The sequence below is a fragment of the Aquarana catesbeiana genome, linkage group LG02, assembly GCF_042186555.1.
Source record: "Aquarana catesbeiana isolate 2022-GZ linkage group LG02, ASM4218655v1, whole genome shotgun sequence".
Classification (NCBI taxonomy): Eukaryota; Metazoa; Chordata; class Amphibia; order Anura; family Ranidae; genus Aquarana; species Aquarana catesbeiana.
In genome coordinates this window covers 295,269,020-295,296,602 of record NC_133325.1, presented here as the reverse complement: position 1 = coordinate 295,296,602, position 27,583 = coordinate 295,269,020, and the positions used below count along the sequence as shown (strand labels likewise).

Below are 27,583 nucleotides of genomic sequence, written 5' to 3'. Positions count from 1 at the left end.
CGAGAACCTGATTGAGGGAGCTCGGGTCAAGCTTATGTTGGACAACCAGACGGCGGTCGCTTATATAACCAAACAGGGAGGAACCAAGAGCTTGCTACTGCTGCTGTTGGCAACCGATATATTCGTCTGGGCCAAGGCACATGTGGAAGCCTTGACAGCAGCCTACATTCCGGGCAGTCAAAACTGGACTAAAGTGGGCACTCAACAAGGACTATCTGAAAACAATCTTTTACAGGTGGGGTACACCCTCGATAGATCTGATGGCAACCCCATGGAATGCAGAGGTACCCCAGTTTGTGTCAAGATTCCACTGCAACGAAGCACTAGCTCAAGATGCCTTCTCAATCCCGTGGGAATTTCCCCTAGTCTACCTTTTCCCACCGGTACCTCTGATAATGAAAACCCTATTAAAAATTGCGAGGGAGAACGTCCATGCAATTGCAATCCTACCCTTCTGGCCACAAAGGCCATGGTTCCCAAATATTGCGCAGGTGCTGGAGTTTTTACAGTCAGCTCTAAGTATGGGTTTAGCATACAACACCATAAAGGTGCAGGTGTCAGCCTTGTCTTGCTTCACAGGCCACAAGTGGTCAGACGAGCCGCTAATAAAGCAATTTCTCAGAGCAGCCATAAGAATAAGACCACCAAGGAAGTCCCTGTTCCCAGCCTGGGACTTGGGCACAGTGCTAAAAGCTTTGCTCCAGCATCCATTCGTGCCTGCGGAGACGTGCCCACTATGGTTTCTGACAGTCAAGCTGATTTTCCTCACAGCCATAACATCAGTGAGCAGAGTTTCAGAGCTGCAGCTCTATCTTGCAAAGATCCTTTCTGCATCATTCTCCCGGACAAAGTGATCCTAAGGCCCTCGCCAGCCTTAACCCCTAAGGTGGTTTCCCAGTTCCATGTAAATTGGGAGGCGGTCCTACCCAGCTTCACGCAACCGCCGAGACAAGCAGAGGAACTAGATCTCAGACCATTGGACATGGTCAACCTATTTTCAACCTACTTAAACCGCTCTCTACAGATGCGCAAAACGGATACCTTGTTCATCCTGCAGTCAGGACCTAGAAGAGGAGAAGCGGCATCAGCTAGAATTATAGCTACCTGGATTACCAAGGTGATAAGCCTCACATACGAGAAACAGGGGCTGACGCCTCCACAGGTTATTAGAGCTCATTCAACAAGAGGGGTGGCAGCCTCATGGACAGCTTCTGCTAAAATATCAGTTGAAGACATATGCTGGACCGCTAGTTGGAGCACCTGTGAAACCTTCACAAGACATTACAGTTTAGATGTCACAGCGGCTAGAGCATCAAATTTTGGAAACGCAGTGGTGTCAGCACCCTTCCAAGCAAAATAAAATATTCACTAAAGCAGCATTACCAGTTGTTTTTCAAGTCTTTGTTATCCCACCCTATATCAGCTAAATCAAATCCCATTGTGTGACGTGAGGCTGGCCAGGAAAATGGAAAATTGTTACCAATACTTACTGTAATTTTCCTTTCCTGGCCTGCCCTCACGTCAGCACAATCTTTTTTCCCTCTCTACAAGCCTGTCGTCCGCTAGTTAATGGAACAAGGGTGGGGCTCCCTTTTATCAGCTAAGAGAAGGTGGTACTGAGAGACTGGAGGAAGGGGTTAACCCATTGTGTGCTGACGTAAGGGCAGGCCAGGAAAGGAAAATTACAGTAAGTATTGGTAACAATTTTCCGTTTTTTCACTTAGGTGAGATAGATTTAGGCTACCTTCTTCATGCAGCTCAGCCCTATTCTGATTATACTTATATATTAAAATGTTGGTGAATTGTGACTGTGTGTCCAGATATGTAAGCACTACAGGCTGTGTCTCATACCATGCACACGTTTTTAAAATAGGAAGAAAACAGCCCATCTTTTTTTTTAGATCAGGTGCCCATTGGAGAGTAAACAATCATCCTCCCCTTTTCCAGTGTCTCGGTCATTTAATGTATTATGTGATCACATGATTGGAACATTAGGAAAGAGAGGAGACTTATTTCTTCCCACTCTGATGGGTGCCCAACCTGGAGGCCGGCTCTTTACTTCAAATTTGACAAATTTTCAAAATTGTGCATCAGCGGCCGATGGCCCAAGCTACAAGGTTTCAACTGATCCTCTGAACACACAATCCATGATTAATACAGATAGGCCACTTTTATTAGGGGCCCAGGGCAAATGTAATGTTTTCCTTTACAAAATAAGAAAAAAGCTCAGCATGCAAATGTTATAGCTACTGCGTGTTACAAGAAATGCTTATAAACCAAAGAGATGATATTTTACCGTTCATGGTAATATAGATTTTCTTTTATGGGGGTGTTTTGTCTTACCCATCTGGCATTTATTTCCTTTATATCCTACAGGACAGGCGCAAATGTAACTGCGAATAGTGTCTGTGCACACAGCATTGTTCATACATGGGTTCGAAGAGCACTGTTTACCATCTGTAAATACAGAGACAAACTTTAACTGTGGACAACATAGATTTTATATTTACTTTGGTAATCAGCATTTGGGCATTTGTAATTGGTAATGTTTTTAGTCTGCGGAAGTCAGAAAGTCAGAAAGTCAGATTTTTTTAGAATTTGTGTATCTTGCTAGTATTGGGGAGGATGGACCTTTCAGAGATGATAATCTGCGAGTTTGGTAAATTGCTAAGATTTGGGATTTACAGTAAGGAGAACAACAAGAAAGAAACAAACAGCAATTGTCTTCATAGGCCACTTGGTGTTGCTAAACAAGTACCAATACCAAATGGCCTTTGAAGACAATTGTTTGTTTCTTTTTCAAAATGCACATCGAGTAGACCCCATCTATGCTAGTAGGAACTGGGATCCTCATAGAATTTTGAATGTCACTTATTGCAGTATTCACTCATTTTTTTTTAAATCTTTTTATTGATTTGAATATAATCAACATGTAACAAATACACACAATAAACATCAATATTTGAGTGACGCTCGCAGGGGAGTACATTACACAGTGTATGGAAGAGTTATATGCAGCAAGACTGTAGGAAGGTCACATCACTGGAAAAAGAAGGCTTAGCTCCCTTAGGCCATGTAGTAACACGGGCAACCACTTCTACATACAAATCGATGCAAGTCTGAGTGGAGTAAGTTTGAGATAACTTATTACCTAGACAATGGTGTCAATAAAAGACACATTAAATCAAAGGCACTTCAGAAGCCGTAGAAGGCCCAGCTAACCATTTGGACCATATTTTATGTTTTTTGGGACAGCCTCTGTGAGTATATTTGTCTTTATAAAGACGCAAACTGTTATTGACCAGAAAAAAAAGGGAGGGACGGAAGGGAGGGCTTCTTCCAGTCAAGCACAATGGCCTTCCTGGCGTAAAACAGGAGCAAACTGACCAGGGTGCACCCCGACATGGTGGGAACCAAGTGTTCAACAAGACCTAATATACATATGGACATAGATGGCTGTAGGGATATGGCACTGACAAGGTGAATGCGAGCTAATACTTCCTCCCAGAACCTGACAATGACAGGGCAGGTCCAGAAAATATGGGCAAAGTCCCCCGGAGTTCCTCCACACCATCAGCACTCATTTTGTGCAACCTGTAGGGGGTAAAGTATGCCTGATGGACCAGTTTGAATTGTATTATTGTTTCTGTAAAGAGACCAATGAATGGAAGGTAAAGTCCCATATATCATCCCAGTCATCATTGTCAAGATCCAGGATGTCCCATTGTCACTTGGCCCTGAGGACCTCCAGGATAGGTAGGGATACTAGCACCAAGTGAGAATATAACCATGAGGTAGGTTTTGTCCCACATTCAGATCTCAACACGTCCGCCAGTAATGATTGTACAACCTGGGGCCGGAGTGGGGGAATTGGCCACTAAAGGCATGGGAGAGTTGGAAGTAACTATAGAAATAGGTCTCTGGAATATTAAACTTGGAGGATAGTAAGGGTAAGGGAGCCAGGGATTGGTTGACCAGAATCTGGGGGGAGTGTTTTAATAGTAAATTTGGTCCAGACATAAGGCTACAGTAGTTTGTAGAATTCGTGTAAGTTGGGATTACGCCACACGGGGGGCGAAACTGGGGAAACTGCTCGTTTAGGGTAGCTCTCACATTTAAGACCCCAGGCTTGGATAGTGGTAAGCATAGAAGGCGTTAATGGGTGAGGGGCATGAGGACCACAGAATAAAAGGAATTTTAAACTCAACCTTTACAGATGGATTACTAACATCAGGGTTTAGCCACCAAACTGGGTGGCCAAAAAAAAATGAGAAATCAGCTAAGCAGGGCAATAACTTCTCCGCAGGATGTGGAAATCTTGCAAAAAGACCTGAACAAATTAATGGGGTGGGCGACTACATGGCAAATGAGGTTCAATGTAGAAAAATGTAAAGTAATGCATTTGGGTGGCAAAAATATGAATGCAATCTATACACTGGGGGGAGAACCTCTGGGGGAATCTAGGATGGAAAAGGACTTGGGGGTCCTAGTGGATGATAGGCTCAGCAATGGCATGCAATGCCAAGCTGCTGCTAATAAAGCAAACAGAATATTGGCACGCATTAAAAGGGGGATCAACTGCAGAGATAAAACGATAATTCTCCCGCTCTACAAGACTCTGGTCCGGCCGCACCTGGAGTATGCTGTCCAGTTCTGGGCACCAGTCCTCAGGAGGGACGTACTGGAAATGGAGCGAGTACAAAGAAGGGCAACAAAGCTAATAAAGGGTCTGGAGGATCTTAGTTATGAGGAAAGGTTGCGAGCACTGAACTTATTCTCTCTGGAGAAGAGACGCTTGAGAGGGGATATGATTTCAATTTACAAATACTGTACTGGTGACCCCACAATAGGGATAAAACTTTTTCGCAGAAGAGAGTTTAATAAGACTCGTGGCCACTCATTACAATTAGAAGAAAAGAGGTTTAACCTTAAACTACGTAGAGGGTTCTTTACTGTAAGAGCGGCAAGGATGTGGAATTCCCTTCCACAGGCGGTGGTCTCAGCGGAGAGCATTGATAGCTTCAAGAAACTATTAGATAATCACCTGAATGACCGCAATATATAGGGATATGTAATGTAATACTGACACATAATCACACACATAGGTTGGACTTGATGGACTTGTGTCTTTTTTCAACCTCACCTACTATGTAACTATGTAAAAGAAAGGGCCAGGCCTTAAGCTACAGTACACATGAGTGTGGACCACCTATATCTCGGGGTTTGAGGGCCCCAAAGAAAGGAGGAAAATAGTTTATTAAGTTTTGTGAAGAAGGATTTGGGTATCCAGTATGGGGGATGGCAAAACAAATAGGTGAATTTTGGCAAGACCTTCATTTTAACCAGGTTAATGCATCCTAATAGGGATAAGGGAAGGGACTCCCATGCCTTTAGTTTTAGCCTGACTTCTTGTATTACCGGGGTTAGATTTAAGGATAGGTAATCTGAGGCTTGTCTGTATATTTCAACCCCAAGATATCTAAAGTTTTCAACCCACTATAGGGGAAGGTTAGGAGATCGAGCTGCAGGGTCTATGGGAAAAAATAGAGATTTGGCCCAATTAACCTTAAGGCCCGTGACCGAGAAGAATGAATTTAGAACTTGTAAGGCCCCCTCCAGGGATGGGTCAGCATCATTTAGAAATAACAACAGGTCATCCGCATACAGTGCCACCCTCTCCTCCAGCCAATCAACACATAGTCCCATAGATATGCTGAGAAGTACGAAGGGCAGGGTTTTTTTTCGCAGAGAATAGGTGCAGGAACTCAACCATGCCCGCCACACACACATACCTGCCAAATGGCATCAAATAGTAGCTCTTCCCTCTGCATACAACCCCTCCCTCCACTGCCCTCATCTTCTCCCCCCTCCTTAGAAGCTCCACCATCTGTCATATTTCTTACCTTTGTAGCAATATTAAAATGAAGCACCTATCCGGCTGTAGTACCTCCCAGCATACTATACTATACTACAGTCACTTGCAAGGGAGATCATGCAGTAGGAGCATCAACAACTGGTCACCAGGGAGAAAATGGAGACCACAGAGGGTGCAGCCTACCACACACCCTCTCCTGCCCATGACTGCACTGAACCGTGGGCACCTGTTCTGTATCTCCCTTGTCCCTGTCTGGCACTCAGTGGGATCTGCGCAGGGGATCTGACCTGTGGGAGCTACTGGGAGATAAGCTATCACTTGTAAATGCAGAAGCTGGACTTCAATGTTACCAAGTGATAGTGGTGAGCAGGGAGCAGAAGACCTGAGCCAGAGGTGGTGGAACTGAGTTCCCCCTAGTTCCTGCTGAAAAAAAGCCCTGACGAAGGGCCTCTGCCACCAGCTCGATGGCAATGGCAAATAAGGCTGGGGAGAGAGGGCAACCCTGCTGGGTGCCTCTAGATAAGAAAAAGGATTCAGACAAGCCACACCCAAGTCTAATAGCTGATGTGGGATGTTTGTACAAAATCTGCAGCCATTTGATAAAAATCAGGGGAAAGCCCATCCTGCGAAGCACCTCCCACAGAAAAGGCCACTCAACGATGTCGAAGGGTATTTATTTAATTTTAAGCACAAAGTGGAACTTTGTTTTACTATCAACCGTGTCACAGCATCTATCTCATTTTAAGTAAAAGGTGGGACCTTACTATATTACCAACCCAGCTGTTTTTCATATTTAAGGGACATTTCTTTCAAAATTTTGGCAAAAAATGCATTCTGCTATATGTCTCTGGTTTGCGTGAAAGTTATAAAGTCTACAAACTATAGTATATATATTGAAATTTGTATTTATTTATTTTCATACTAATAATGGCGGTGATCAGCGACTTAAATTGGGACTGCGATAGTGCGGCTGACAATCTCACACTAACTGATGCTTGGGGGGGGCTAAGTGCCACCGACATCACCAGTGACAATAATACAGTGATCGGTGCTAATAATATACACTGTCACTGTACTAATGACACTGGTTGGGAAGGGGTTAACATCTAGGGCGATCAAGGCAGTAAATGTGTGCCTAACAATGTTTGCTGTGTGCTGTTTACTAAGCACTACGCTTTGCAGGGAGTAAAAGAAATAGCACATCGCTACTGTCTGTAGAGAGCCCTGTGTTGTTTACCTACACAGGGCTCTCTTCTGTCCTTCACTCAGCCAATTGCACAGTCGGGGCAGCGTGCGTGCCCCCTACTCCGAAATGCCAAGTCACGTACATGCACATGATTTGGCGCAATGGACTGCCTTGCCGCAGTAGAAGTGCAGTGAGTGGTCCTGAAGCGGTGGTTTTTCCCTAACCAGGGTCAGACGGGGTATAGCTTTGAACTTTCTTGACTTTGTCCAAGTATGCCAGATGTCCAAGGATTAATAGCAATATATCAAGACACACAGATGAGGATTTAAGTGTGTCAGGGTTCTGGCAGGCGTTTGTGTATTTTATTGTCACACATTGAGAACGTTGTATTTTTTTTTGGCAGGCATATATATGTCAGTTATTCTTTAAATTGACCATGGTAACTGGTTTTAATGCTTGTATAAATAAAATGGGTCTTCTAAGAAGGTAAAACTTCAGAGATATTTTTTTTTCATTTGTTTACTTTGGTACAGCCATTGGTAATATGTTTAGTCCACGGAAGTCCAGAAATCAGGTATTTTTAGAGTTGTGTAAATTCCAAAGCCATTAGGATTCTCAGGATTCATATAAATGCACAATTGTATTACCCAGGGTACATTATCCCTTATTAAACAGTATAACAAACATGGCTGATTGGCACTGTCATGGTCAAGCACAGAGTAACACAGACCAAGACTGATAGACATTATTTAAAAAAATTTGATTTTGTTGGCAGTGCATCTTAAAAGGTTCTCCTTACTTTTTAAGAATTGTCTAAACATTAGTGTGGCCTGTTTGGGAAGAACTATCACTTTATTTTAGGGGCATTTATTTTTTGTAGGAATGATCTGTGTTTTTGTGTATGCATGTGTACATTTTCCAATAAAAGCAACCGTACTTACTATAATATCCTCTCCAAAACTTATCCTGATAAAGACATAATAAAAATATAAATATTAACATTCTGCAGTGATTGAATAAAACACAATCTATGGAGAATCAACTGTAAATGAATTGATAACAAAAGCTAAACTTCCACAAAGTATTCATATTATCACAGTTATCACAGCAGGTGAAAACACCTCCTCAACTTCTTACAGCCTTAGAGGCCCATATGTGCTCTCTCTCTACGATTAAAGCGGAGCTTCACCCAAAAGGGGAAGTTCCACTTTAAATCCTCCACCCCTTCTACGTAATTTCGCCCACAATTTTTGCAGGGGGAGCTGGTACCTAATTTTGACATGTGACAAGTCCCAGAAGACAGGGACTATTCACAAAACACAGCGTGGCTCAAGCATGCGCAGTGGGCAGCCGGCTGTGAAGCGGCAAGCTGTCGGCACCAGGAACCTGAAGGCTAGTGAAAAACTAGCCTGGGTGGAAGACTCCTCTTTTTGGTAGCGTCAGGGTTTAGGAACTTTAGCTGATGTATTATAGTAGCAATGTTTTGCATTCCTTTGCGTATATGCAGAGGGCATATCAGTTGCTTCAAACTGTATTTTATAGATACAGTATCTACCGGTCCTACATCCTTTTCGGGTGCAGTTTGGACCCCACAAACTTTGCTTCTCAAATTACCCTCTGTTTTGAGGTCCCAAGGCTCTAAAGGCCTAAATGCCTCACTATACTTCCATGTGCTAAGCTCCATAAGCTACCTCTAGCGGTTTGCACCAAATGGCAATCTTTAGTACTAAATCTTTCAGATGAGGACTGGGAGGAGGCTTGTTCATCCAATCTAACAGTGTCCCCTGCAGTCAACAACAAGTTAATACAACTTAATATTTTCCACCAAGCCTACCTCACTCCGATCTGATTACATGCCATGCATCATATCCCCAATTCTACCTGCACTAGGTGTGCCCAATCAGGAGCTGACTTTTTTCATGTCATTTGGCATTGTCCACCATTAGTTTTCCATTGGAAACATATTGTGGAGCTATTATCCACAGTGATTTCAACTCCTGTTCCATTTACCTCTGGGATTTGCCTATTGGGTCTTTAAGATCAAGAGCAATGACCATGTTATACTAGAACACCACTGAGGGAAACCCTATTTTTTACATGAAAGCCTTTTGTGCTTAAGCGGTTACAGCCGTCCCCTCCCTTAGTCCATCACTGGTTATGTGCAATTAACTAAGTACTGCCCTATAAGAAAGTTATTTATGAAAACAGTTGTGCTTGTTAAAAAAATAAGATATGGAATTTATAGTGTGCTTTTCACCTAACAATAACATCCTGTTGAAAAAATGTTCTTTTGTGTAGCCTCCACACTCCTGGATACTTTGGTGCAATGTGGATTGCTAGATGGGTTTAGGTGTCGGTTAAAATAAACTTAGGGAAACGTTTGTTAAATGATTTGTTATACAACACTGTTTATGACACTTCATTGATCATTTTCTGTACTGTGTGAATTTTTAAAAAAAAAAGATTCACACAATATAACATAGGACATTTAAAACCAATCCAAACCAATGTTATATTATGTATATTTTAAAAAATCCATAGGAACTTACTGTGTTTTCTTTGTTTTCGTATGTTTCCCTTGCTTCTTCATATGTGCATAGTTCTTCATAGCATTCCCTCTCCAAATTTCCTTTGAGCAGTTCCTCTATATGGATAAAGTTTGCCCTCTTGTGCCTCTGTATTATTTTGTTTGCATTTTCAGCTGATAGAAAAACTAGAAATGCATATAAATAGCCTTAGGTATTGCAAAGCTAATTGTATTATGTAATAATATTGTGTAGATTTCATCAATAAACCATATGAGCTTTCTTTTCATGCAACTTTCTACTCTTCATCCTTTTTTGTTCTGACTGTGGTACAAGAAAACAGTAAACGCCATGCGGACATTTAATATTCTGTACAGGTAGACCAGCAAAATTGCTCAGAATTGCATTTTATAATTTTATACCATTGTTCTAAACACAGGAATGACAATGAAATAGGTAATGTGATTATTTATTTATTTAGTTCAGGTACTTAATCTATCTCAGTGATCACAAAGTTTCAAGTGTACAGATATTTTTGAAGATACATTTTTGTAATAATGCTCAAAATAGATGAATGAATCAGTAATCTAGTTATTCACATAGTACCAAGGTATTCTCCCTACACAACAATATAAATATTCCCGCAAGAGCATGTCACAAGTGTTAATTACAAACTTATCTGAGCAGCTGCCAATGTTGATTTATTGGCTTTAGCTGCCTTAAAGTGTTACTAAACCCTGCATTCCCTATATCTGGTCTCCCACAGTACACCGACCATGGAAATGCAATCATTTTAGTAAATATAAACTGCTAAATACCTTTTCTCATCAGCAGTTAGAGCAGTCTTGTGACTTCTATGAGTGTGTGGTTAAAGCTTGTAGGAGGAGTTTTCATTCTCCTGTGAGAATGCAGGACCCTGGACCCTCTGTCTGGACAGTGCTGATTGGCCCTGTGCTGATCACATGCACTCTTCCAAGAAAAAGAAAAAAACTCTAGCAATACACACCAAACTGAGCCTGTGCAGCCTGTCACCTGGCTCTGTAAATATCAGGAGATATATTGGAGACAGTGTAAGAAGGAGATAATCAGAGGAGACAGGATCAGTCTTTTTACACAATGCAGAGTATTAACACCTTAGGTTCCACAGTGAGTATAACAAGCATGCTTTACTTTAAGCTAATCTGTCTGGTGTGTGACTGTACCTTTAACGAGGAGTGAGCTGCCTCCATGTAAGCCCGTTTTCTATATATACAGTGGGTAAAATCAGTATTGAACACATCAACATTTTTCTAGGTAAATCTATGTCTAAAGGTGCTATTGACGTGGAATTTTCACCACATGTCGGTAACAACCTATGCAATCCATACATACAAAGAAACCAAAAGAAATAGGTTCAGAAATTAAGTTGTGTGTAACCACTTCCCGCCCGGCCTATAGCAGAATGATGCCCAGCGGTGGTTCAGTTATCCTGACTGGGCGTCATATGACGCCCTCTAGGATAACATCCGCCGCGCTCCCGTGGGGGTGCTTATCACGGAGATCGGTGGTGCGGTGTGTCGGTCTGACACACCGCTACACCGATCTCGGTAAAGATCCTCCGACGGAGGCTCTTTACCACATGATCAGCCGTGTCCACTGATCACGATGTAAACAGGAAGAGCCGTTGATCGACTTTTCCTCACTCACGTCTGACAGACACGAGTAGAGGAGAGCCGATCGGCGGCTCTCCTGACAGGGGGGGTCTGCGCTAATTGTTTATGCCCACACTGGACCACCAGGGAAGCCGCCAGGACCACCAGGGAGGCCCCCGGCATGTGGATGGCCAGGTATGTACCCCATGGCCATCCACATATAAAAAAAATGCCCAGTACATACATGCCAATCAGTGCCCACAAATGGGCACTGACTGGCACCACTACAGAAATAAAAAAATAAGTGATTCCCAGCAATGCCACCCACCAGTGTAATCGGTGCCACCCATCAGTGTCCCTCAGTGCCACCTATCAGTGCCCATCTGCGCCTATCAGTGCCCACCTATCAGTGACCATCAGTGCCCATCTGTGCCACCTATCAGTGCCACCCATAAGTACCCATCAGTGCCACACAAAAAGTACCCATCAGTGCCACCTATGAGGGCCCATCAGTGCCGCCTATGAGTGCCCATCAGTGCCACCTATGAGTGCCCATCAGTACCGCCTATGAGTGCCCATCAGTGCCGCCTATCAGTGCCCATCAGTGCCGCCTATCAGTGCCCCTCATTGGTGCCACCTCATCGGTGCCGCCTTATCAGTGCCCATCAGTGCAGCCATATCAATGCCCGTCATTAAAGAAGAAAACGTACTTATTTACAAAAAAATTTAAGAGAAAGAAAGAAAAACTTTTTTTTTCAAAATTTTCGGTCTTTTTTATTTGTTGCGCAAAAAATAAAAATCGCAGAGGTGTTCAAATACCACCAAAAGAAAGCTCTATAGATTGATCGGCTTTTCCTCACTCACGTCTGACAGACGTGAGTAGAGGAGAGCTGATCGGCGGCTCTCCTGACAGGGGGGGTCTGCGCTGATTGTTTATCAGCGCAGCCTCCCCTTGGATGCCCACACTGGACCACCAGGGAAGCTGCCAGAACCACCAGGGAAGCCCCCAGCATGTGGATGGCCAGGTATGTACCCCATGGCCATCCACATATAAAAAAAATGCCCAATACATGCCATTCAGTGCCCACAAATGGACACTGACTGGCACCATTACAGAAATAAAAAAATAAGTGATGCCCAGCAGTGCCACCCACCAGTGTAATCAGTGCCACCCATCAGTGTCCCTCAATGCCACCTATCAGTGCCCATCCGTGCCCATCAGTGCCCACCTATCAGTGCCCATCCGTGCAACCTATCAGTGCCACCCATAAGTACCCATCAGTGCCACCCTAAAAAGTACCCTACAGTGCCGCCTATGAGGGCCCATCAGTGCCGCCTATGAGTGCCCATCAGTGCCACCTATGAGTGCCCATCAGTGCCACCTATGAGTGCCCATTAGTGCCGCCTATCAGTGCCCATCAGTGCTGCCTATCAGAGCCCCCCATTGGTGCCACCTCATCGGTGCCGCCTTATCAGTGCCCGTCATTGCAGCCATATCAGCGCCCGTCATTAAAGAAGAAAACGTACTTATTTACAAAAAAATTTAAGAGAAAGAAAGAAAAACTTTATTTTTCTAAGTTTTCGGTCTTTTTTTATTTTCTGCGCAAAAAATAAAAATCGCAGAGATGATCAAATAGAAAGCTTTGGGTACAGTGTAGCATGACTGCGCAATTGTCATTCAAATTGCGACAGCACTGAAAGCTGAAAATTGGCTTGGGCAGGAAGGTGTATAAGTACCTGGTATTGAAGTGGGTAATAAAATGGAACACAGGGAAAAAGTATTGAACACGCTAACTGAAATTTATTTAATACTTCATACAAAATCCTTTGTTAGTAATGACAGCTTCATGATGCCTCCTGTATGGAGAAACTAGTCGCATACATTGCTCAGGTGTGATTTTGGCTCATTCTTCCACACAAACCGTCTTCAAATCTTGAAGGTTCCCTGTGCCTCTTCTATGAACTCTGATCTTTAGTTCTTTCCATTTCTATTGGATTGAAGTCATGTGATTGGCTGGGCCATTCTAGCAGCTTTATTTTCTTTCTTTGAAACCAATGGAGAGTTTTGTTGGCTTTGTGTTTGGGATCATTTTCTTGCTAAAATGTCGACCCTCCTTATATCTTCATCATCCTGGGAGATGGCAGAAGATTTTCATCAAGAATGTCTTGGTACATTTTTCCATTCACCCTTCCTTCAAGGAAATGAAGTTTGCCAGTATTGTATGCTGAAAAATAGCCCCACACCATGATGTTCTCACCTCCAAACTTTACTGTTGGTATGGAGGTGTTTTTGGGGTGATGTTCAGTGCCATTTGACCTCCAAACCTGGTGCGTATTATGGCATCCAAAGAGTTCAATTGTGGTGTCATCTGGTCAGACTATATTTTCCCAGTTTTTTACAGGCTTGTCTAAATGTTGTCCAGCAAACTTGAAACAAGCTTCAATATGCTTTTTCTTCAACAATGAAGTCTTGCGTGGTGAGTGTGCATGTAGGCCATGGCGGTTAAGTGCATTACTTATTGTTTTCCTTGAAACAATTATACCTGCCTATTCCAGGTCTTTCTGAAACTCTCCACAAGTGGTTCTTGGTTCTTGGACAACTCTTCTGATAATTCTTTTCACTCCTCTATCAGAAATTTTGCGAGGAGCACCTGGTTGTGGCCGGTTTATAGTGAAATGATGTTCTTTTCACTTGCGGATTATGGCCCCAAAAGTGCTCACTGAAACATTCAGAAGTTTAGAAATCCTTCTGTAACCAATGCCATCAGTATGTTTTACAACAATAAGGTTGCGAAGGTCTTGAGAGAGCCCTTTGCTTTTATCCATCATGAGATTTCTTGTGTGACACCTTGGTAATAAGACACCTTTTTATAAGCCATCAGTTGAGACTGAACCAGCTAATAATAATTTGCACTGACAAGGGGCAGGATTGCTTTCTAATTATTGATAGATTTCAGCTGGTGTCTTGGCTTTCCATGCCTTTTTACACCTCCGTTTCTTCATGTGTTCAATACTTTTTCTCTGTGTCATTCCATTTTATTACACATATGAACTTATTTGTTTTGGATTCTTTGTATGTGTGGATTGCATAGGTTGTTACTGACATGTGGTGAATTTCATGTCAATAGCATCTTTAGAAATATATTTACCTAGAAAAATGGTGACGTGTTCAATATTTATTATACACACATACACATACTCTTACCATTGTTGGGAATCCTTTATCCAACTTCTAGATTATTGCATTTGTTAATTGGAAAAGCCAGTATACATGAAAAGCATGTCGGTTTAACCAATCGTCTTTTGTGTATTAAATGTTTATGGGCTTCATAACTTATGATGTGGAAGAAGTGTGCCCTTTACCTACATTACTTTGTGCTATAATGTGCCCCTTTTCCCTTCTTATGCATACATCACCAGCACATCATGAATTACATCACAGCCGTAAAAGTGTAATGCTGCAGCGCCATCACGACCCCTTCGTTAGTGAAGGGCTTGTGGGGGGGGGGGGGTAGGATAGAGGAAGACTTCTCCTTATAGAAGATTCTGCATGAGGGACACACCATACTAACCTTAAGTTATGTCCCTTGTGCTGATTTATATGTTTTTAATTTTAACTTTAGGCACCAGGAAAAGATGCCATTCTGAGTGTATACAAGGGCTGCATCCTGGGAACCATTTTGTAGGAAAGTCTATTGCTCCTTGCGAAGTGTGCTGGTGAATACCAGGCTGCTCTTTAGACTTTGCACCTCAGGACTTGGACAAATTGCCCACTGACAATACATTTTCAGAACAAAAGGACAGGCCTAAATTTAGAGACACAAGGCAGTGAGACAGACAAAAGGCACAGAGGGTTATCGTTAAAAAAAAAATAAAAAAATGAGATCCCTTTGAATTTGAGGGGGTCTATTCATTTTTTGGCTAAGGGAAGTAGGGGATTTAGAAGAGGAAGAAGGGTGCTAGGAGCTTAGCTCAGACCACCAGACCTGATGGTGATTATAATGTATCTTTGTTTTTTGCAGCTCCAGATGGCAGCTGATATCCTCTGCTATCTGGAGCTGCACTGTACATTCACTGTACAATATTTGTGGCTATTTTCTCTCAAATAATACACTCTAATTCCTGTTGTCTCTCCCTACTATATTGTGGCCTAATCCAAGTTACTACTGTCTAATCACTGTACAATATTGGCAGCTATTTTCTCTCAAATAATGTTTAATTCAAGATAAAACTTGCCTCATCTCTCCCTGTTATATTGCGGCTTAAGCTGCTTACTTACTGTCCAATATATGTGGCTATTGTCTCCCAAAAATATGACTTACATGTACTTTAACACCCGCAAGCTCCACAAATGTGCAAGTACCTGAAGTTATCTGACTGATGCAAGTCTCTAATTTCCACTAGCAACTATAAGTGAGCTTCAGAATGAGTTGCATGTTTATCCTAAAACTGGATTGGGTTTGAGCACCTTTGAGAGTTTTCCACTATGTGAAGAAGAGCATTTTAACTTTGTCATTGTTCTTTATTGTCTGTATTTCTTGCCTGAGCCCTGTTACATTTTTTATTTATTTTTACACATGTCAGTTAATTAGAATTTTCTAATTTGTATGATTACATTGCGCGTCTAAATTATTATTGTTTATATACATTATTAACCACTTGCTGACTGCCAACAGCTGGCAGGCAGCTCACCCAGGCACAGCAACGTACCCATATGTTGCGGTGATCATGCAGCCTGTGCGCCCCCCTGGGTCACGCAGTAGCGCAATCTGCAACTGCTATATCCACCAGACATAGTGGATTGTGGTGCTCGGTATTGGGCCACTATGGAATCCAGTCATGACATCATTGTTTACTATTGTGTGTGATCTGTGATTGATCACATGTCACAGCCACCTATACCATGTGATAGCTGTGGCCCAATCACAGCATCACAATAGTAAACAATGAGTCATGAATGAAAGTCAACAATATTTATAATTGTGCAAATAAGCAAATGTGAAAAAAAAAGTCCAAAAAAAAAGATGTGCAATAATCCTTAGTGAAATAATGAAATCCCCCACAAAAAGCATCTAATGAAGTAAAAAGTCTATATTCAGTCGATGGTGGCAGAGGTTCTCAGTGCTTAAGGAATTCCACTTAGCAGTGCTCCAGTGCTCAAAGGTGCTCCTTTTACCAAATAGAAATGATCTCGAATTACAGAGATCAAAAGCGCACAAACTCCATCTCCAAGATTAGCACTGACAACAGACTTCAGATAGTATACCTTCTTCAATGAACTACATGAACCAGCACTTTGGGGTCAGAGAGCAACTCTCTGCAAAGGGATATGTAAGGTTCAAATAGAGAGAAGTGCAATACAGTCAAATCATATTTTATTAAAAAAGAAATTGCCCTTACATTAAGGCAGTTTTAAACGACAGCAATGGTAGAACAAACCGGAAGCTGTTTTACCTGAATCCCCTGGCAAGTGATGGCATCACACACAGACTCCGACCGACGTGTTTCCCCACAAATGGTGTCCTCTGGGATTGGAGATCCAAATCAATTTGTTTCACCATTGCCACCGTTTTAAACTGCCTTAATGTAAGTGCAATTCCTTTTTTAATAAAGATCATTTGACTGTATTGTAATTTTAGTTTAGTTTATGGACCCAGTGTTCAGGATACTTGAGATGCAGCAGTCCACCATTTTCTTTGTACTGAGCTCAATAAATAATTTTGCTTTCATGTGAGTTCAAACAATTGCTGTTTAACAAACAATTACAGTGTAAAAAAATCCCTGCTCACCCTACCCCCCCCCCCCCCCCCCCCCCGAGCAGTATAGTGTCACTAAACTACACTGATGAGAATATGTAAAAAAGAATTATATATATATTTTATATTTTTTATTTTTTTTTACACAGATGATGACGCTGTACTGTACTTTCACCAAAAATTGTGAAAAAAATGACAAGTTTAAAAAAACTCGCCATGCCTCTTACAAAATACCTTGAATTGTTTACTTTCCAAAAAAGATTTGTTTGCAGGGTATTTGTACTGGGCATTTTAGGGCTTCAATAAATTAGATAAGCAGTCAGTACATCAGATCAGTTTTCAAAAATATATACCATAGTTTGTAAACTCTAGACCAGTGATGGCAAACCTTGGCACCCCAGATGTTTTGGAACTACATTTCCCATGATGCTCATGCACTCTGCAGTGTAGTGGAGCATCATGGGAAATGTAGTTCCAAAACATCTAGGGTGCCAAGGTTCGCCATCACTGCTCTAGACTACTATACAGTACACTGATTGGGGTTATTTTTACCAACAAAATGTAGCAGACTACATTTTGGCCTACATTTATGAAGAGAGATTATTTGCAAAATGTATACATAATTATATAGCAAAAAAAAAAAAAAAACTGTGGATTTAATATCACTAAAAGAAAGCTCTATTTGTGTGAAAAAAAAAAGATATACATTTCATACAGTGTTGCATGACCGCGCAATTGCCAGTTAAAATAGCACAGTACTGAATAGACAAGTCATGAAGTGGGTAAAACTTTTCGGAGTGGTTAAATATATTTTATAACACTTTCAATACCACTCAATAGCATGGGGACAGAGATTTACAGTTGGATAGAGAACAATTCTAGGGCTGATGAATGAAACCTGAAGGTAAAATATAGATCTAGACATGTGTGATCCATTATGTTAAAATTCGAAATGCGGACGAAATTTGCATGATTGGGATGCAGGGCCCGGCGTCACCATTAGGCAGGACAGGCAGCCGTCTAGGGCACCAGGATGGAGGGGGCAGTAAAATCCTTTACCAACACAGTGACCCTGCACCGCTGGCTGCTATCACACACCCCGCCACACCGAGCAGATAGGAGCTCTATTGTGGGACACGGGGTGACAAACCAGAGGATGAGCTGGGCGGGGATGAGGATAAACAAGAGCCGGCAGAGTAGGGGGCGGAGTCTGTGTTGCCAGCTGCAGGAGGAACGTCTTCTCCCCCAGGCACCATGACCGTACAGTATGGAGATCAAGAGTGTCTATTCCCCTCTAGCTCCGGCGCTCCACAGCCTCTGGCATCCTGTCACAGTGACACAGTAAGAGCAGGGAATGCCAGCTTGTGCAAGAGTTGGGCTGTGTTCTGTCTCCACTGTCCTCCTAACCCCTCCCTTACTCACCTACTTGCCCAATCCGATACTCCGCCTCTCATTTGTGCCGCCCAGCCCCGCCCACACTCCAGCCACATGCATGCCATGCACTGTACTGTGCTTTGAGAGGAGTTCTGTGGGCAGCCGGGGCAGCCCTTTTCAAACAATAGCTGGCACAGCCCTGGGGGAGACTAGGCTCAATGGGAGAGCATAACTGGTGAGTGAGACCCCCAGAATAACCCCCCTCTCTGTTCCCACCCCTTTGCGCTATGCACCTTCTCCCCCCCTCCCCAGTCTCTTCCTCCTTCTCACCTTCCTCTCTCTCTCCACCCTAGGCTAGGTCCTAGCCTGTCTGTATACCATCCTAGTCTGTCTGTATACCATCCTAGCTTGCCTGTATACCGTCCTAGCCTGCCTGTATACCATCCTAGCCTGTCTGTATACCGTCCTAGCCTGTCTGTATACCATCCTAGTCTGTCTGTATACCATCCTAGCTTTCCTGTATACCGTCCTAGCCTGCCTGTATACCATCTTAGCCTGCCTGTGTACCACCATAGCCTGCCTGTATACCACCCTATCCTGTCTGTATACCGTCCTAGCCTGCCTGTATACCATTCTAGCCTGCCTGTATACCGTCCTAGTCTGTCTATATACTGTCCTAGCCTGTCCATATATCTGCAGACCATGGCTGGCGTGAGCCGGTGCCACCACTATTTGTCTTCAGGCCAAGTCCAGAGGTGCAGGTGCGGGCTTGCAGACCACAGCAGAAAAAAATCATGGAGATGCAACGCAAACCCCCGCCACCTTCACCATATACATGGGCAAGGCAAAAGGGGTGGAGTCAGGGGCGGAGCCAAAATGAGGTTTCGCCTAGGGTGTCAAAAATCCCTGCACCAGCCCTGTTTGGATGTATGCGAATCACAATTTTAACGAATTTCAACCAATGTGAAATAAATTATAACGAAAACAAATTCATCTATATTGATTTGTTTCATTCAGATGACATGATTTTGATAATTTCAACATTTTGTTAATGTCTGAAGCATCCGAAATAACGTAACGGCAAAATGAACGATGGATATTCTAATAGGATTCTTTTTCTATTGCGGTTGAACTTGAGAGACCATTCTTTAATGTGTATGTGCGCAGCCCAACAAACAAAGTTAGCTGGGAATAAGAAAATTAATACAACCTAATAACATAACAAATTAATACTTGTTAATTCAGATTCAATTGTTTTATGTGGATGAGAGCGACACGGTAGTCTTTGACTCTTGGAAAATCAGCTGATTCTTTTTTCAGGAACATATTTTATTATTATAAAAAAATGCACTCCATATGAAATGGAAATATATTGCAATGAATACAATAAGGTATAAAAGTCAAATAAGATCATTCCTACTTATTGTGTTTGGGTTGGATGGAGGCGGATCCATTTGACTCTCCGAATCATAATATACCGAATGAATCTGAAATTAATTTAATTCCATGCGTTACTTTCGGATGCACACAACACCAGTCAATATCGTCCAATCAGCTAATTCCATTTCTTTATGGGTTAGACGGGGAGATCACGTGGATGCTCGTCTCCTCTGCAGAAGCCATCCATCGGAGCTGTAAGACGGCCGCGAGTCACGTGACCGACCTGAAGACAGCTGAAATTCGGTATTTAGAACACTCGTTTTTAAAAACAACTTACACGGTGTGCTATGCCAGCCTCTAATAGAGGGGCTGGCAGTGACAAATTTAAGTTTTTATTTTTATAATAATAGTGGCGGGTGGGCAGGGCTGGTGGGCTGGAGACAGACAGAGAGGGAAATGACAGGCAGGAAGGAGGGAGTGAGGGGGGAGAGAGGAGAGCAGAGGGGAATGCGTATGACGGAGGGACGCACTTTGACCGCGGTGATCAGGGTGGAGCAGCCTTGGTTATCGTGGTCTGTTTAGAGAGGGCATACAGGAAGTGGCAGATTCAGGGATTTTTTTTTTTACAGTTTAGAGGGGGGCAGATTATACAGGACAAGCACTGTGCTGTGTAATCTGCTTTAAGGGACCAGGATATATATATTTTTTGAGTTAACAAACGCTTTAATGAATGAAGCCAAAATGAAATTTTCCGTCATGTGCATCACCGTATCTGTCTATCTATCTATCTATCTATCTATCTATCTATCTATCTATCTATCTATCTATCTATCTATCTATCTATCTATCTATATATAAATCTATCTATTATTATTATTTATTATGCAGGATTTATATAGTGCATACAGTTTTCGCAAGCGCTTTACAACATGAGGGCAGGCAGTACTGTTACAATACAATACAGGAGGAATCAGAGGGCCCTGCTTGTTAGAGCTGACAATCTAGAAATCTATCTAATAACAATACCTTCAATCCCTATACAGCAAAAAAATGCGTTGAAGCCTGTGAGCTCATTATAAGATAGATAGATATCATCAGATGCTTTATAAAGTATATGCAGTAGCTTTTGTCATGCAAACAGTCTACAAATCTTGAGCATTCACACCCTTTTGAAGACCAAGTTTGATCAGAATCAACTTAAAACCCGAAATCTGATAGAAAAGAAAACTTTGCAGACAAGAGAAGGATTTAACTTGATGTAGATGGGTTCCTGAAATGAACTCAGGACCTAATACCTCCAAAGCATCTCTCTATACTGCTACATTATTATGCTATTTATCTTCATTTATCTTCACCCAAAATATATTATTATGACATATTATATTATGACATTACAAAAAGTATCTTTAAATTAACTATGGATATGATCACAATAGAATCCTCACTTTCTAGTGTACTATAAATAAAAGTACATACTTTTTATTATCTGCTTGCTTGCAGGTAAAGCCTCATGCATGTACACTTTGCAATCGAATCACTATGATTTTGTCAGTTTTACCAAACCTTATTTTAATAACAAGATGAATAAATAGTAATATGAAATCTTACCTGTTTGCTCTGCCTGGGGAATGAGAAATAGTAGGAAGAATATGCCTGCTGTCTGCATCAAATTAGCCATTTTGGTCAGTTGGAAAATTGAAAACGAATTCTGTCCTAAGAGTTGGTAAATAAACACTTCTCTTAAAGTTCAGAGTTCAGGGTCCTATGAACATAAACTTTGAGGGCAAAGGCCTCTTTCATGTAATGGGCAGAGCTTTTGTGAAGTTGTCAAATAGCAATGCAGCAAAATGATTGAGGATACATGAAAGAAAACCCTTGCCTTCCAGTTAAATATCTAGTATAAGATAAATAAACATTATCCTTCATAATCCAATGCATCTCAATTATAAAGGTCTTCTAATAGATTGCTATCCATATCATCAGATATAAAGATTGATACCTCTCAGTCATATTAGGTCATTTTTTACAAATCTTTTATTAAAAATAAATAAAATAAAAAAACACATTGAAGAGGTACAATGGTATATAGACCAATAAAACAACATACAGTGTCATATATGGGATTGTAATATCAAGTAAAGGATTCTATGCACAATCAAGGTCTACCATACGTTATGTGATACCGGTTAAAGGTCCAATATAACATGACAGTAAGCTTTGGCAATAGTACATGTTTGTATCAGTTTGCTGCGCTAGACAGTTCCGTGGGTTGTGCCCCAACTCTTTTCAAGTTTTTATCTCAGGAAAATTGAGTACTGTCTGTGATACTTTTTTTATTTGCATTAACATACAATTTTTCAGGACAAGCTTTTGTGAATCAGTACTGCTTGGACCTTGAAGAAGGGGACATACCCCAAAAGCTTGTCCTGAAAAATTGTATGTTAGTGCAAATAAAAAAAGTATCATGGACAGTACTCAATTTTCTCTGACACAATTGCACTAATACGGCTACAACCAAATCAAGTATCTCAGGAAAGAAATTATAGAGCTGTAGAAAATACAGTGATAGAGAAAGGAACTGAAAAACAGACAAAATAGTATGCATGATAGAAATGAACAGAGTAGAGAGTACAGGAAAAGAAAGAAAAGAGGAGAAGTGGGGGGGGGGGGTAGTAGTAGGGGGGAGAGTAGTGGGGAGGGGGGAGTAGTGGGGGGGTGAGACATGCGCATCTCACGAAATACAGTGTCATTAGAAGGAGTATATAGTCAGTGTCATCAAAATGCTGATGTCATCCATGTCTACGTCAGAGCAGAATTAGCCTACAGTGTCACTTTCGAAGAGGGTTTGTCCCTCGTCAGAGAAGACAAACATGTTCCAAAGTGTTCATGTTTTAGTGTAGCGTTCGTGTTGGTGGTGTGTTGTGAGGATAAGATCCTCCATTTTTTTGAGCCACAGACCTATAGTTGGAGGTAGTGTGGATTTCCAGCACAGAGGAATGCACGCCCTGGTAGCATCGAGGAGATGGCAAATGATCGATTTTTTGTAAATCTTTTCTGGAGTATTGGAGGCAGGAAGTAGGAAGAAGGCCAGATCATCAGGGATGGGACGAGTTTGGGACAGGCCCAAAAGATATGGAGAATTGTTCCCCGATCCCCCTGGCATCTCCAGACCTGAAGATGAGGGAAAGAACTTCTGCAGCTTTGCAGGTGTATTGTACCATCTGGTTAGAATTTTAAAATTAAGGCGCGTACACACAATCGGATTTTCCGACGGGAAATGTGTGATAACAGATTGTTGGCGGAAAATCCGACCGTTTGTATGCTCCATCGGACAATTGTTGTTGGATTTTCTGCGGACAAATGTTGGATGGCAGGCTTTAAAATTTTCCGCGGACAAATGTCTGTTGTCGGATTTTCCGAGCGTGTGTACACAAGTCCGTTGGACAAAAGCCCAAAGCACAAACACACATGCTCGGAAGCAAGGAGCCAGAAGCGGTCGGCCTTGTAAACTAGCATTCGTAATGCAGAATTAACATTCGTGACGTGGCAAATTATAAAATCTCGAAATGCAGCGCACATTCTCTTCTTCTTTAACCACTTGCTTACTGGGCACTTAAACCCCCCTCCTGTCCAGACCAATTTTCAGCTTTCAGTGCTCTCATACTTTGACCTTTCTTTTGGTGGTATTTGATCACCTCTGGGTTTTTTATTTTTTGCGCTATAAATGAAAAAAGACTGAAAATTTTGAAAAAAAACCCAAATTTTTCTTAATTTCTGTGATAAAATTTTGCAAATTGTTAATTTTTCTTCATAAATTTTGGCCACAATTTATACTGCTACATATTTTTGGTAAAAATAACCCAAAATTAGTGGAAATTATTTGGTCTGTTTGAAAGTTTTAGAGTCTACAAGCTATGGTGCAAATCATAAAAAAATGTATCACATCTGATGTACTGGTGGCCTATCTCATTTCTTGAGACCCTAACAAGCCAGGAAAGTATAAATGCCCCCCAAATGACCCCTTTTTGGAAAGTAGACATTTCAAGGTATTTAGTACGAGGTATGGTGAGTTATTTGAAGTTGTAATTTTTTCCCACAATTCTTTGCAATATTAAGATTTTTTTTTTTTTTTTTTTTCACAAAATTGTCATTGTAATAGCTTATTTCTCTCACATGGCATGTGCATACCACAAATGACACCCCAAAACACATTCTGCTACTCCTACTGAGTATAACGATACCACATGTGTGGGATTTTTTCACTGCCTGGGCACATACAGAGGCCCAACATGCAGAGAGTGCCATCAGGTGTTCTAGGAGCATAAATTACACATCTCATTTCTCAACCACCTATTACACTTTTGAAGGCCCTGGAGCATCAGGACAATAGAAACACCCACAAAATTACCCCATTTGGGAAAGCTAACACCCCAACGTATAATCTATGAGGCATAATGAGACTTTTGAATGGTTCATTTTTTTCCAGAAGTTTTTGGAAAATGTGGGAAAAAATGAAAACGCATTTTTTTTACACAAAGTTGTAAGTTTATAAGATATTTCCAACACATAGCATTTAGATAGCAAAAATGACACCCCAAAATACATTCTGCTACTCCTCCTGAGTATTACAATACCACATGTGTGGGACTTTTTCACTGCCTGGCCACATACAGAGGCCCAACATGCAGGGAGCACCATCAGGTGTTCTAGGAGCAAAAATTACACATCTCATTTCTCAACCACCTATTACACTTTTGAAGGCCCTGGAGCATCAGGACAATAGAAACACCCACAAAATGACACCATTTTGGAAAGCTAACACCCCAACGTATAATCTATGAGGCATAATGAGACTTTTGAATGGTTAATTTTTTTCCAGAAGTTTTTGGAAAATGTGGAAAAAAATGAAAACGCATTTTTTTTACACAAAGTTGTAAGTTTATAAGATATTTCCAACACATAGCATTTAGATAGCAAAAATGACACCCCAAAATACATTCTGCTACTCCTCCTGAGTATTACAATACCACATGTGTGGGACTTTTTCTCTGCCTGGCCACATACAGAGGCCCAACATGCAGGGGAGCACCATCAGGTGTTCTAGGAGCAAAAATTACACATCTCATTTCTCAACCACCTATTACACTTTTGAAGGCTCTGGAGCACCAGGACAATAGAAACACCCACAAAATGACCCCATTTTGGAAAGCTAACACCCCAACGTATAATCTATGAGGCATAATGAGACTTTTGAATGGTTCATTTTTTTCCAGAAGTTTTTGGAAAATGTGGAAAAAAATGAAAACGCATTTTTTTTTACACAAAGTTGTCAGTTTATAAGATATTTCCAACACATAGCATTTAGATAGCAAAATGAAACCCCAAAATACATTCTGCTACTCCTCCTGAGTATGGCGATACCACATGTGTCAGACTTCTACACAGCCTGTCCACATACAGAGATCCAACATGCAAGGAACACCGTTAGGTTAGGTGTTCCAGGAACACATGGCATGCACATACCAAGAATTACCCCCAAAATACATTATGCTGAGCAAAGTGTAAACAAAAGATTACCTGTGGTTGTAGTAGCGCAGTTGTACACAGGAGGATAGCACTGGTCCAGGCAGCAGGCAGGGACTTGGTCAGCAACGGCAAACACAATTGTCCAGGCAAAAAAAAACCAAAAAAACAAAACAGGTGTAGCGCTAGAGGATGAAATGTCCAATGTGTAAAGACGTGTTGGGTTAATGCTCCCAAAAAGGAACCAAAAAGTACATTTATGTATATTGTATGAGAAGTCCTTCAAGAAAATGGATACTTCAAGAAGACATCTATGGTGAAAATAAACACAGCACCACCTGAAGATGGAGAGGCTTACCAGATGGGATGGACCCAAAGGGCGTACGCCGAATTGGGTCAGGTAGGCTTAGGTGGTGAGTGGTTCAGAGCGACCTGGAAAGATGATGCTGATGGATGGACCGGCTTGATGTTATATCCCTTTGATTGGTGGGTGCCCAGACCAAGGGGGGACAACGTAGTTGAGGCAAGCCAGATGGTATCATATCCCTCAGAATCAGATTAGTGGAGCCAAACGATGATGTGGACACGTGGGAAAAAGAAGGAATGGCCACATAGTGTGAATCCGTAAAATTGAGTGATTTATTAAAAAATAAACAGATATACACTCACATGTAAATCCAGATAAAACAATTGAAACAGCGCTGAAACAAGACGTGGCGACAGTGGGGTCCTACTGTCTTGAAACAGCGCTGAAACAAGACGTGGCGACAGTGGGGTCCTACTGTCTTGTTTCAGCGCTGTTTCAATTGTTTTATCTGGATTTACATGTGAGTGTATATCTGCTTATTTTTTAATAAATCACTCAATTTTACGGATTCACACTATGTGGCCATTCCTTCTTTTTCCCACGTGTCCACATCATCGTTTGGCTCCACTAATCCGATTCTGAGGGATATAATACCATCTGGCTTGCCTCAACTACGTTGTCCCCCCTTGGTCTGGGCACCCACCAATCAAAGGGATATAACATCAAGCCGGTCCATCCATCAGCATCATCTTTCCAGGTCGCTCTGCCCCACTCACCACCTAAGCCTACCTGACCCAATTCGGCGTACGCCCTTTGGGTCCATCCCATCTGGTAAGCCTCTCCATCTTCAGGTGGTGCTGTGTTTATTTTCACCATAGATGTCTTCTTGAAGTATCCATTTTCTTGAAGGACTTCTCATACAATATACATAAATGTACTTTTTGGTTCCTTTTTGGGAGCATTAACCCAACACGTCTTTACACATTGGACATTTCATCCTCTAGCGCTACACCTGTTTTGTTTTTTTCTTGTTCATGCCTTGTTGGTTGTGTTAGCTGCTATTGCTTCTGTGTAGGGCAGCGCAGAATCGTTTTGTATATATTACAATTGTCCAGGCAGCAGGCAGGGATACTGTCCATATACAGTCCAGGGTTAGTGCAGGCAGAGATATTGTCAGAAGTGCCATAAATATTGGTCCTGGTAGTAGGCAGGAACATGTGGTGTGGTCAGTGCAACAGGCAGGGACATAATGGCAGTAAGTCTTACAGGCAGCAGTAGGGCCTCATTCAGGACAGAATGGGGACGGGGTAGAGGCTTCTCCCACCCAAATCTCTTTGAAGCCTCCGAGTCTCCAGATCCTAATCTAGGAATGAGAAAACAAAAAAAATTGTTTTCTTCATCCAGAAAAACAATTCTGGAGCCCCTCACATATGTGAGACCCCTGTGTTGAATCCCACTAGTCCAGTTGCAGGGTACAAGATCAGTCCAAGAGGCAGGCAAATATCATGGTCAAACAGTCTAAGGTCAGTTCCAGATCAGGCAGAGGTATGTACAGAATCGTTAGGCAGAAGTATGGTCGAATAACAGTCCAGGGTCAGTTCCAGATCAGGCAGCGTTATGTTTAGAATCGTTAGGCAGAAGCATGGTCGAATAACAGTCCAGGGTCAGTTCCAGAGCATGTAGTGGCATAAGGTGTGTGAAGGCAGGAACTGAGGATTACATTACCATACTTCACTAATAATTTATTGAAGTATGGTAACGGCGAAAGCATTCACCTATGCAGAGGCCTGGTTCGGAAGGGCATTGGGCACAGTAATAAGATGTGTCTCTTCTGACTCCTGCTCTGGTACACACCTTACATTTTTTTTTACGTCGTTGGCCTGTTGGTCTGGGAGGGAGTCTATCTGGACTAAGAACATCTGATCGGATGGTTTCTGGGGGGCCGTTCGGGAATATAAGGGCAGTGTAAATTTCCTCCTGGTAGCCAAGGAAGCGTTTGGGGTTTTGGGTGGAGTTACGGTAAATT

At 42.0% G+C, this 27,583-nt stretch overlaps 1 protein-coding gene across 1 annotated transcript in view; it reads right to left on the bottom strand.

The window, feature by feature from the left end:
- PROZ (protein Z, vitamin K dependent plasma glycoprotein) overlaps positions 1-21,490 on the bottom strand; it is a 36,270-nt gene extending 14,780 nt beyond the window's left edge. The window contains exons 1-4 of the mRNA XM_073614537.1: positions 21,336-21,490; positions 9,611-9,774; positions 8,003-8,027; positions 2,344-2,457 (exon numbers count right to left, since the gene is read on the bottom strand). Coding sequence (XP_073470638.1) covers positions 2,344-2,457; positions 8,003-8,027; positions 9,611-9,774; positions 21,336-21,405 — 373 coding nt within the window. The 5' untranslated portion in view covers positions 21,406-21,490. The remainder of the gene's footprint in view (positions 1-2,343; positions 2,458-8,002; positions 8,028-9,610; positions 9,775-21,335) is intronic.
- Between the last annotated feature and the right edge of the window lie 6,093 nt (positions 21,491-27,583).